At 43.4% G+C, this 12,902-nt stretch overlaps 1 protein-coding gene across 6 annotated transcripts in view; it reads right to left on the minus strand.

The window, feature by feature from the left end:
• Positions 1 to 1,703: 1,703 nt before the first annotated feature.
• LEKR1 (leucine, glutamate and lysine rich 1) overlaps positions 1,704 to 12,902 on the minus strand; it is a 54,735-nt gene continuing 43,536 nt past the window's right edge. For 4 of the 6 annotated variants that reach the window (XM_067002609.1, XM_067002608.1, XM_013193062.3 and 1 more), the window contains 4 exons: positions 11,970 to 12,063; positions 8,261 to 8,413; positions 7,026 to 7,325; positions 1,704 to 4,546 (listed from right to left, as the gene is read on the minus strand). In XM_067002609.1, coding sequence (XP_066858710.1) covers positions 4,139 to 4,546; positions 7,026 to 7,325; positions 8,261 to 8,413; positions 11,970 to 12,063 — 955 coding nt within the window. In that variant the 3' untranslated portion in view covers positions 1,704 to 4,138. Of the gene's footprint in view, positions 4,547 to 7,025; positions 7,326 to 8,200; positions 8,414 to 11,969; positions 12,064 to 12,902 lie in introns of those variants that run through there. The other 2 variants (XM_067002611.1, XM_067002612.1) reach the window with 2 other exon arrangements.

The raw sequence follows: 12,902 nt of genomic DNA on the forward strand, positions 1-12,902 counted from the left end.
TGAGCAGGTCTCACCCCACCACAGCACGATTCTCGCCCCGTTGTGGCACGGTGCTCACCCCATCGCAGCACGATGCTCGCCCCAAGCTGCTCGCAGCTCCCTGTGGGCATGGGAGCCTTTTCTCCGGCTCAGTCTCAAGCCCTGTGCTCGCTCCCTCCTGGCCACCCAGCTCCACTTCCACGCCTCCAGCCCCGGTTGTGCCGGAGCCCCGAGCAGCCTGTTGCTGCAGGGAAAGCCCGCGGGTCCCTAAAGACTGCTGCGTGCCCAAGAGGTAACCACAGCCTGCAGCCGGCCCCCTTCACAGGGCCATCTCCTGAGGCACCCTCAGAGAGAAGGGCAGCTGCCTTCGCATCAGCCGCGTCGCTGAAACCTGCCTCAGTGCAGGACGAGAGCTTTGGAGCACGCACATGGGGCTTTGTCCCATCAGCGGTGTGGGAATAGGGTATGATATGAGCTGTAGACACTTTTGATCTTAATATGTTTTAAAAGCAGATTTTTTTTTTTTAAGTTCTTTTACTGATTTTCCATGTGAAGCACGTTGTGGAGGACTGCCCATTTAAATTTGTGTAAAGCAAATCGCAACCAGCTGGTATGACCCGCGTACTACGAGTTAACTTCAAGACGACACGTACCAGTGAAATACTGATGGAACTGGGCTTGTTTCAGCTGCCTGGTTACAGGGAGACCCATATATATAGATCAAACAGAAAGTGTTACTTTTGCAGGCTACGCAGCCATCATCCTTTGGCTTACTGGGAAGAAACACAGTCACATCCTGGCACTGACCTCAGCTCACCAGTAACTCAAGGCTCCAGATGGAAAACTGCAACTATGGAACGTTTGTCGCTTGCTCCTTTCAGAAGATAGGACCTATCTCTTGAGATACGAGCGAAAACAATCTGCTGGAACTGGCCATGCTTGCTTGGAAGAGGTTTTTTTTTTTTTCATTATCTGGGAACAGTTCACAGTGCAATGCCAGATGCTCATATTTTCCATCACACAAATTATATTTCCGGTGTTAAAACCTCTTCAACATTAATCTTGTGCAGTATCCTTTTTATTATCCTATCGAAATTAATTTTGTACTATGCTTTGAGGATGAAAAAAAGCCACATAAGTGCTAAACATATTTGGTTATATTATTTCACACCATTACAGTTGCATATGGAATTTATTCTTTCTTCAGTAGAACAGACTTAAATACCTACAATTAAAGACAAAACCTAACACAAAATTTTCATTGTGTAAATAAGAACCCATTTTAAATAGCTTAAAATAAAGATGTGTGGCTTTTGCCTGAGACAGGAAATATCCCCAATTTCACTCTTACGCTTTTTCTTTTGTATTAAAAATGTACAGTGCTTTATGCAGCATAATACAAGCTTCAAAGGAAACAATTTATAAAATGCTGTGAGCTGAATCAAGAATTTAAAGCAAAGAACATCTCGCAGCACAACTGTCTCTTTAAATGAAAAAACGACTGTCTATGTTTTTTTCTGATTAATACATTTCAATGATATACGGCATGGGGTCTGGCTTCGGTTTCTATTTTCATATACTCTCAATGCTGCTAAGATACAAGATGATTTTTTCTGAAGTCTGCTTTATTCCTTCATGGAAAAACTCCATGTGCAAGCCACAGGCTGCGATCCCAGATCACACACACTCACTCGGTTAAAGGTCTATTTATCATTTCCAATACATGAGGCACATCACTGCTTTATTTTGTAATATTAGGAATATGTCTGATACATATGGCAAGCACTTACATCTACGGTACATATGGCAAGCACTTCAATACATATGGCAAGCACAAATTTCACCTCCTGTCAAAGCAGCGGCAAGACAGCTCCGTGTCACCAGCACTGCATTTGACTCTCCCTGCACTACTACCTGTGAAGCATGCAGAGATCTGGGGCAATCTTAATGGAAAAGTAGTGACCCACAATGAGATACAGCCTGACCTTCAAATCTGATCGCTGCTGCAGCGAGCGGGGTGAGGCAGGGAGCACGGTGGGGGCAGCCCGAGCCCAGGCTTCCCGCGGGGACCGAGCCGTTCCTTGCCCACCGGCCTGCGGCCTGTGCTCCTGATGTGCTTCACATCAGGGGCCTGGCCCCGGCCATTGGTGCCGTGGCCCCAATTCTCATCAACGTTTGGGTTAGGTTTGGCCTTCCCAAGGTTCCCACATACCAGGGGCTTCTGACGCTGCCCAAGGAGCCAGGTGGTTCCCCATAGCAGTGATGGCTTTGCACCCCAAAAGAGACAGTTGGCCAAAACACGTTTGATGTTTGATGCCTACACGAAGCCTTCTCTAAAGCATCTGCCCAATATTGCTGACCCTTGCTTTTCTGACCAGAGGAACCAGGCCCGGCAGGGAGGGCAGACGGAGGCCCCCACAGACTCCAAATGCTTGAAACTACTCTGGAAGTTATGAGTACTGGCTAAAAATAAATTTGGATAAATGTGGTAGTAACACGGTATGCTGGTGTATTAGCTACCCTGGTATGCAAAGTGGCAGTCTACTAGCGGGGTTAGTACTGCACGGAAAGATTTAGGGCTCTACTCCCGATCTGGCAACAATATCAGCACTGTCCAGGAAGAAAACAGAAGCCTTTGCATTAGGAGAGAACAAGACAACCCGTTGCTGTAGGACATTTTCTTGCAACCTTGAGAAGTGAAAGGATGGCTTGCTTCCTGCAGTCAGCGGGTCAGGATCCCACAGAGACAGAGTTGTTCCAAGTTCGTTTTTTTTCATTATTCCCTTGTGCCGTGAGTCCTAGAGTACAAGGTCCAGCATAAGAAAAACCCATTCATAAATGACACCACTTCTACAAGATGTATTACCTCCAGGAAGTTTTATTTCCTGAAAATGTGGGGATATAATTAGGTGTCTGCATTCTCTGTGGCATTCTGCGCTGCTGTGTCTCATTGCGTTGCGAGAAATGCTTTGTAAACTTTCTTTCACTACGTGAAATTAATTTGTTTTTAAAAGCTTGTCACTGGTGAACAAGGCTTCCTGATACTAACGTACTTTGTCTATTGCTTAGCAGCGTGGGCCCTGGGTTTCTGTAAGGTAGGGGAAATACGGGAAATATCTGTTCCTGACTCAGTTTGGGCCCATGATTTATGCTCTCCCTCCTGCTAGAAACATTATTTCTGTGGCTGCTCTCATTAGTTTATGTGCTACTCCTTTCTTACAGTTTATCAATGCCCGGTGAGTCCTTACAGCTGCCGCTGCTACAGGACCTAAGCACTAAAGCAGTAGCCCAGAGCCCAGATCTGGGGTCTGCCCTGCGTGCGTGGCTCCAGCGGCACCATGGCACCAACGGGTGGTATGATGTGGAACGGGGTATTGTTATACAAGGGTTAAAACGGGACAGGTTGCTTTGCCCCACCTGTGCTCTGCCTTTGCTTTTAGTACAGAGGCATCACTGCGTGCACCTCCACAGCCTGCAGGTAAACATCCCAGCACTTCAATACCAAATTCCAGTGCTGAACTCCAGGTTACATCAACCATCACAAGCTTTGCCAGGAAGTCTTCAGCTCCTTGTCAACCAGCGTGGAGGGAAGACTTGTACACAGAAGCAGTAGGGAAGGTGTGTCCCTGCCACTGGTCAGCACGTGGACTTGTGTGTCTGCACTGAGTGCTGTGTGCTCCAGCACCAGTGCCTCCCATGGACCAACACGGCCCGTGCAAGTACACCACTGCTCCATTAAACAACTGCAAATACCTGACTCTACTGGAACAAAACACATTTTTACACCAGAAACAGACAATGAAGTTACACAGAACATACATACAAAATAGGAAAATTCCAGCAAAGTGGTTTAGGGAAGACAGCATTTGAAATTGGCAATTATTTTAATTACACCTACTGAAGACCTGCTCCTCTTGGAGAGGCAGTATTTTTCCTTCATACTGTTCTCATCTCGAAATGTAGATAGCATTTAATTACACTGATATTCAATGGACAAAAAAAATATTATTGCATCAAAAATATATAATAATTTAACTTAATTTTAATCTGTAGGAATGCATGAATTGCATCAAGTAATATCTGACCCCAAGGTCCACAAGTAAATGGATATTTATGCACTGAAATACTTCCCCGTGTGCTACGCATGTGCGTGCAGCTGTCAGAGCTGACTCAGCTGTCTCCTTATTACTGCAGTAATCCTGCTCCTGGGCTCATTCAGGGAGGACGCCCGGCCTCTGGGAGGATGCGGTGAGCTGAGGGCTGGCAAAGCCATGCTGCCGCCACGCTTACTGGAGGTGGGCGCCTTAGCGGCTCTGGAGATACCAAACTGTCCAGAGAGATTGATTTCCTTCCCGGAGCTGGGGCTCGGGCGGCTTTTCTGTCCGTAATCACCAAGCAGGGCAGCAGAGGAGGTTAGGCTGCCCTGAGCCAGGGAACACGGCGATAATGGGAAGTTTCCACTGAGCTTTTTTAGCTCCAGTACTTGTTCCCTGGCTTGAGTCAAAGCTGCAGTCAGCTCATAGCGTTCCTCGCACTCTCTGCGCACCGTTTCCTGGAGGAGAGTGTTCTGCAAACAGAAACAAACACTCGCTTTACAAAATGCCGTTAGTGGAAAAGTCTGCCTACTAAAGTCCTCTGGTTCAAGGCAGGGGTGCCTGGAGGGCACTGATGCATGCAAAGCCTTCAGTGCTTCCCAGTATTTTGGTTCCCCTGAAAGTTGCTCCAAGGACGTACATCAGCATTTACACACGCTTCGTTCTCTCAGGAGACAATGGAAAATATGAAATAAGTTATCAGGAGCTACTTCTGATGTCCTGCCCATCCTCCAACTAGGGGAACTGGGAATCCTGCTCTTGGAAAGGAAACGGCAATGTAGATTCCCAGTACTACTAAGCCACCTTATTATGATAAGATGTCCCAGAACTTATCTTCCTCTGTATTTAAGCAGTTGTGAACTGATTTTTTGTGACTTTATTGATTACTATTTCACAAATAATTCTGATAAACGATTATCTATCTAGTGGTTTTCACAAACTTTTCACTGTGATTACTGACACCCAAACGATAAGTGACTGGTAGTGGTCCTCGGGCAGACAACTGAAGCTGTTCCGGTACTACCCAAGTCCCCAAGTCAGTATATTACGTAGAACTTATTTGTGATGCTACCTTTCCTGTTTCCAGCTGAAATAAAAAGTCAATAAATAACAAAGGGCAACATGCTAAGTGGATTCATAAAAGTCAGAACCCCTGACGGTACTAATAGAAGCAAAAAATAGCCATGTTCTAACTGTGGTCTTCTAAGCAAGCAATTGCTGTTGACTCCAGGAGGTACACGAGAACGGAAGGGAAGCCACCACGAGGACAGTCTCTGACACAGAGAATGACGAGCAAGTCAAATAGAGAATATTCTCAGTCGTGCACAGCCTCATTGCCCGGACACAAACATTTCTATGTAGACCTTTTTAGCGCTGAAAGTATGGGCCGTGGGCAGGGTCAAACCACATACCACTCCGAAGTGAGGACAAACGTCTAGCTGAAATTCTCTACAGCCAAATGACAGTCAGTATATACAAGGAAAAAAAAAAAAGTGTAAGAAATATAATCCCAATGGCACTTTTTTGACATTTGAAAGGGACAATACTGGCGTCAGTGAAGTCAGAACAGAAGCACGTTGCTACCAAACCGGAATGGGGTAGGCTCTGTTTAGCCAAGAAAAGGCTATTATTAAATTATTAATTTTTTGGATGTGTGTTCCTTTCAAAACTTGAAAAATGATGGAGCAAATAGGAGTTCTTTGTTGACCACTTAAGTTAGATTAGAACCTCATTAGATTAGATCTAACCTCTGTACCTACCACAGGTGAAGGAGCTGTAGGAGGAGGAATGCAACTGCTTGTAGAAGTAGGAGAGATGGAATGTCTAAAATAATTTATTTTCTGAATACCTAATTGTGCAGACAGCTTAATGACAGGAAGTTAGACTTTAGTCTCTCTGCCACTCAGATGGTCACTGATAGTCCATGAACTGATCTGGGAAGTGTTACCACAAAAATCTGAGAGAGTATTCTAGTGTGAAATCTGTCTTAAAACCAGTTTTGATTTTCAGCCACTCTGACCTCCCCGTTTCCTAATACCATTATATGAGAAGAAGAACTGTGCTTCGGAGTGGGAAAACTAAGAACATAAGTAGAGCTGAAGGAACCTCATGGCAGAGGGTAACAGCGTGCTCCTTACGACACTGAAGTTCCCGATCAATGCTTGGAGAGCACACGTCTTTCCAAGAGCCCTTCCCACACGTACAGGACAGAACGACTGCCAACACCCTTCTCATGCCACCAACACAGTGCTTCTGAACCTTTCTCATGCATTAAATAAATGTCAACCCAAGACCTAACTCATTTTGAAGAGTTTCATTTTCACTGTTTATCAATTTTCTTCTGCCACTAATTACTTCAAACATTCCAGTCTAATCTTATCTGCAGTCCCTTACTCCACTGTTTTCACATTTCTCATACAGCACTACAGCTCTCTCTCCTCCCTTCCCATTATATTCCAAACATTCAGCAAATGCTTGCGGTAGGAATATCCAGCAGTCAAATTTCTCTTCATATTTGATCACTTTTATGCAATTGTGTTTCAGAAAGTGGATTTAGTGGTTGGAGGTGGGACAAACCCAAATGAGAAATATCCATGTCTTCTGCTCAGAAACCTTGAAGAATGCTTTATTGTTTACTTATTTATGTAGCGTGATGTGAGGCTACGGTCTAAGAAAGAAGGGTCTTAAAAGACCTGAAAATGTTTCTTTAAATAAAATAATATTTTAAATGTTTGTCTAATTAAAAATTTCACATATTTTGTGATAGTTTGTATTTATGAAATTACTATGAATTTGTTTCATAAATCTTGTAATTTCAAGGTGTTTTTTTTTTTTTTTTTTTTTTTAAGCCAGTGTGTACCAGGGTCTGAAAAAATGTATGCTTTGAATGATTCTAGAAATCACATGTCTCAAAGTAAAAATAGCAAGGCATTTCCTCGGTCATGTTCCTACCTCCTCTTGAACTTGACTCAAATTATGAATCAGCTGTGTCCTCTCCTGGGTTAATTTTTCCAGTTCATCTGACTTGTGTTTAATTTCTTTCCTCATATTATCCAGAAATGATTCATTATTGTTCTTTTCCACCTCCAGCTGAAATTCAAGTTCAGTAATTATTCTTTTAAGGTCCTGAACTTCCTTTTCTTTATCTTCATCTTTCTCTGCAAGTTTGATCTGGACATCTTGTAGCTTCTTTTCAAGAATTTCTGCCTCCATCCTTAAGCTGTTGGTGGCACTTGATATTAATCCAGGTATCTGCATGACAAAAATTGCCTAAGTCTACATTCAGTGGTTATCTTTAGACACGTAGAATTAAGTATCAGACAAATGACTTCAGGAAAAAAAAGTAGAAATGCAAGCATGCAAGTCCTCAGAGACAAAGAAAATGCTTTGAATTTACATAATATTCTCAGAGGATATCAGAGAGCTCTAAGTGTATCAAAACTCCCTCAGAGCAGAGATTAATTAATATGTCCAAGATCAAACAGAGAAATAGTGGTAAAAATGGGAAAATTTAATTTCTTTACAGCAAGCCAATATTTCTTCTGGGTTCTACAATCATATTTGTAAAGCAAACTGTGATAAACTGTTCTTTAAAACACTGTGTAATGTAATGAATTTTAAATAACAATACAGTTTCATCAAATTTATTTGATTTTTCCAGAATTCTCAAGTGACATGTCAAATCTTCCGAAAACTAAGGTGATAGGTACATTTTTCAATTTCTACATAAAACCTCAAAAAGTCTATATCTGGGTAACAGAAACGGCCAATTGTATGTGATGCAACAAACAAGGGAAGACATTAACTGGACCTTAGCCCATCGGTGAGGAATTCATTTAGGAAGGGAGAAAACAGTGCAGATGGTTCTGCGACAACCTGCCATAATCTCAAACAGTCCAAAGGCTTTTAAAAGACGACAGTGTCAGTTGTTAGCAGCTACAGTCTGTGGACACAGATGAACTCTGGGTAGAGAAAATCTGATAAAAGATCCACAACCACAGTGATTACATATCAGCCTGTTTCATTTTCCAAAATTTGAATCACATGCTATATACTAAGATTGGGAAAAAATATTGTATCGTCAAGACACAGGACTACACATAAGAAGATTTTATTCCTTCACATACTATTTTTCAAGGGTTTACGCGATCCACTGCCACAATATTTTTCTCTCGAGTGTCACACACCTTCTTCTGGAGCTCTTCGTGATCTCTCCGATATTTTGTGATCAATTCTTGCTGTTTTTGCCTTTCAATGTCTAGTTCCACCCTTGCTTCTTCCTTGACTTTGAGAATTGCTTCTTTGTGTCGTGCTTCACCTTTAGCCAGATCAATCTCCATCTAGGGAACAAGTGCATTGTAACGACACGTAGCAACTCACCTCAGGATTTATTTTTTCACATTTCACGGTACTGTAATGAGTGGTGTGAAATTTAGAAGGCTGAGTCCCTGGGAGCCGAACAACCACATCCGACCGACGGCAAGCACCTGAGCCAGCGAGCCAGCTCCCTCCTCCCGCTGCCCCTCCAGCGCCGAGCCCCGAGGAGCTCGCTGCCCCGGGCACGGCGTCTCCAGCAGCGCTACATGCCCACCTGCAGGCAGCCGGACTCCGCTCTGGGTCACCATGAAACGCTGATTCACAAAAGCTCTAGCTAGCCCTTAGAACAGATCGTTATTCTGCTGGAAGCGTTTGCTCTGGAGGTAAAACTCTGCTCGTTATTACATCCCAGTGCAGCAAAACGAAACTTTTCACAGTAAGTGAGATATACTGTGCTAAAAATAGGCCCTAAGCTCAAAACTAAAATAAAAAATACCGGCTTTCTTATGAAATCGTTTTCTATGCGCGCTCTGCCATCTGCAGCAGATAACGATGTGCCACACGCAGAGGTTCTGCTGGCTCCCAGGGGCCCCGCTCACAGCATACACACACCGACAATTTGGAGGTATGGAGCGACTTAGCGCTGCATCCCTAGCTCCTCACGTGTCCCCCGTCCACTACATCTGCCACAAGCACCAAAACCGAGGGGAAGGCGCATACCCGAGAGCCTCCCCCCGCACCGGCCGGTGCCCGACGGGCAGGTGGCTGCACGGACCCATCGCTGCACCCCGGAGCTGGAGGACAGGAAGGAGGCAGCTCCTACCCACCTCAGCTCACTTATCATTACTTTTTTTTTTTTCATTTTTAAATTGCTCTTCAAATGTTTTAGCACTGCTCTGATGGTATATACATTGGAGAAGCTCTGGGTCAAAAAGAGGAGACGAGTAAGTAAAAAGTGAAAGGTTTACAAATTGTGGGTAAAGCATCCCAGTCCTTACAGCATCTCACGCATTAAGTATCGTGAATTTAAAGTTGAAAATCCAGCAATAATCGCCTCAAAATAAAAGCCTGGATACTGGAAGAAATACTGAAGGCTGTGTTTTGAAGAATTTTTTTCCCAAGCCGGTTTGCTAATAGTATACTGCTGCAGGCTGCATTCTAATGGACTTAATTGTCGTACGCTGAAGGAATATAAAAGTCATGTTAAACAAGCACTGCACTATCCTAGTTATTTAAAATTATTAAAAGCCCAGAATGAGCTTAATTATAGCAATCTAATTTCATACACTAATTATGAGCAAGAGTGTTACAAATTCCTCTAACTCTTTTGGGGGAAAAGATAAACTGGAAATATTGTAATTATTTTAAACATCAAAATATACACAATTCTGGGCATTGAATGGGCACAAATACCCCCCTGAGATTTCTTTTAAAACTGGTACGTTTGTAAGACCCTCAGAATAGACCATGATTATTATTATTATTATCACAATAATGTAGAAGATACATCTATATTTATTCGATATTGGAGTTTGGTTTCTAGCCACAGAAAAACTTATTTATTAACTCTACATATTATTATAGAAGCAAGTCGTGAGCTGGAGGCTACTTGATGACTAAGACTAGAAAAATATAAGCGGTACAAAAACCTGAGCTCATTCTGAAGCTGATGCAAGCACTTTTCACATTTAACGTTTGAAGCTAGTAGAGCTGATAACCACAACAGGAAATAAAACGATAGGTGAGCTCCAAAGAAAGCATAATGACTACTAATTGCTTTAGAACTACTTATGTGTTCCCCAGTAATTACATATCAAAACACTCACAAATGCTTACATCGATTTTTAAGCCTTTTGTAAAAGAGAATTTTTTGACCCACTACAATTTAAGGTTTATCTGTATTTTACATATAAAACTGGAACACTTTATACTTATGCAATGGCACACTGACCCAGGAAAGATAACTTTGTCACATTTCTGACTTTTGTCTGATGAGAACATCCTTAGAGTACTTGACGTTCACCGCATTTTAATGGCTGTGATACCAAAGATGTAATTGCTGTCTCCTCCTAGCTGCAGCCTTTATCTTGTTTTAATGTCAAGCTGAACAACACGTTGTGATTATGCAGACAGTGTGACCTCATTCCCAAATTATATCCTGCCACACAGAGGTTAAGAAGTTTTAAAAGAAATGTAACAGATCTTAATTGCTGGTAGTCCAAAAAAATTTCCTGAGCCTAAATAAAGCTTTCAGATACTTATCACATACTGAACCAAACCCAAAAAAGACAGCAATTTTAGTCACCAATTATGTAAGGCCTAAATCAGAAATGTCAGAGTTATTGTTCAACGCCATTCGCTATTTTTCCTTCACATTTTTTTAAAACAATTTCTTACTTCTTTTTTTGTGTGTGTGTGTGCGCGTGTATGTTTTGTTCCCCCCATCAGCTACAGAGGGGCACGTATAAAGTCGCGCACACACGGAAGGTCGATCGGCCTCCCTCCCACCTTCCCCTCACTGCGAACCGCCGGTCACAAAAGGAGCCTGGGGGGAGGCGCGTGAGGGGGGCTCTGCAGGCTGCTGTAGGAACCAGCGTCTAAAATAACAAATGCCGGGCCCTTTCACAGAGAAGCTAACTTGTAGGAGTGTGAGGTCTTCTCAAACGCACCGCAGAGGTATTCCGCTGGACTCTTCACCTCCACGCAGCTCTGATCTGAAGGGAGGCCACGTAAGAACAGCAGCCGTCAGCAGGAGCCTGTGTGGCAGAGGTGCTGCTGCCTGAAAGCAGCTGGTGATGGTACGGGGCAGCAGGACAAGCAGGCACCTCTCACGCTGGAGGCCTTCCTAGCTCCGGGACTTCCACTGTGCAGCTCTTTAGCTCTCTTCCGTGGAGGTGAGCCCAGCTCACGTGGATGGATGTTGCTTTAGGGGTGTCCTTCTCCTCACCGTGCACGTGAGACTCGCCCTGATGCTGCAGGAGCTAGGGGTTCACATTAAACCCACGAGTTTCACGTGCAGAGCGGGCTTGGAAAGGACAAAACCGTGATGGTACTTCTCCAGTTGTCTACTGCCACCAGCAGCAGGATGGTCACGGGGAGGGCAGGAGCGTGTGTCCCTGCCCTACGTCCTCGCCACCTCAACTGGACGGCCAGCAGCTCAGGGGCGTGCTGCTCGTCCACAGCTTGTGGCAGCTCCGGAATTAACACGCTACAGCAGCTCGTTTGTTTGGCTCTGCTTTGATTTGCAAATGCCTGTCCTTCTAGGGAGAGGACATTTTTGCTCATCCGCTTGCTATTTTATCGATTTGTTTCACAAATAGCCACCCCCGGTTTCAGTTCCCCGACAGCCCGGATCCAGTCTGAGCACCCACGCCTGTAAACGCTCACACTAAACACCATTTACGTTCAGCTGCAGCCTATGCAGGGATCACCCACTGAGACCTCTCGCACAAAGAATCCTACTGACGTGTCTGCACTTGAGGAGATAGGTATCTGCCTGACGGTACAGATCTGTGACAGCTGACTAGAGCTGAAAAAAAGAAGAAATCGAAACCGTGCCAACTACACATCCAGCGTTACCTTCTCCCTCCAGTTATCTTCATTCCGCATCTTCTGTCTTAATGTTTCCTGCAGCTGCTCTGTTCTGTTCTGATGAGAAATCAGCATTAACTCCCTAGAAACCACAAAAACTCGTATGTAAATACGTGCTCTGCCCAGATTGGTGGTGTGCCATTTCCTTCAATTAAGGCCTTTGTGGCAAGGGCTGGTCTTTTCTTCTTTGTTTAGTATTCTGTGCACTAAGCCTAACAATCCTGTCCGGAGCCCAGAGGCACAACCATAATCACTACTTAGTATTTGCATACTGCTGTCACACATTTTTTGAAATTTATGTTTTAAAGAAAATACTCTAGTTGATCATTCTTCCATATATACACATGTAAACCTCAAATATATTCATAATGCTCAAGTCAAATTAAGATTAATACTGACTAACTTTTATAATACTCAGAACAAGCTGTTGTATTTAATGAACTCAGGATATTACTATCGTTATTTAAAAAAAATGTAATAGCCCCTGAATTAAAACCACCAAGTGGTTGCTATTGTTATCGTTACTGTTTGTTATGTTTTGCTTGTAGAGCAAAAGCCCCGGAGAGTTTAAATTCTTGTAACTTAGGTTATCAGCAATGTACCGACTGGAACAATTCACGTAACTGAGGCTTAAGAAGGGAAATATTCTTAAATTATCGTGTAATATCTTTTCATGCAGGTACTCACGTACTGTAGATATTGAAGCCCTTTAGATGTAAAAATAGCTTAATGCCTCTTGTGTACATTACTATCGCAGAAAATCCTTATCTTCTCCAAAACCCACATTTCTAAACGTATTTTCCCAAACCAAACAAATAACCTACTGCCATGTCGTAAGTAAGGGACAGCACTTTCTATTTTGTTAATAAAAGACAAGTTAATTTATCAGTAACTGCAAATGTATTAGCAAGACACTTTTAA

This window comes from Anser cygnoides, chromosome 9 (assembly GCF_040182565.1).
Source record: "Anser cygnoides isolate HZ-2024a breed goose chromosome 9, Taihu_goose_T2T_genome, whole genome shotgun sequence".
Classification (NCBI taxonomy): Eukaryota; Metazoa; Chordata; class Aves; order Anseriformes; family Anatidae; genus Anser; species Anser cygnoides.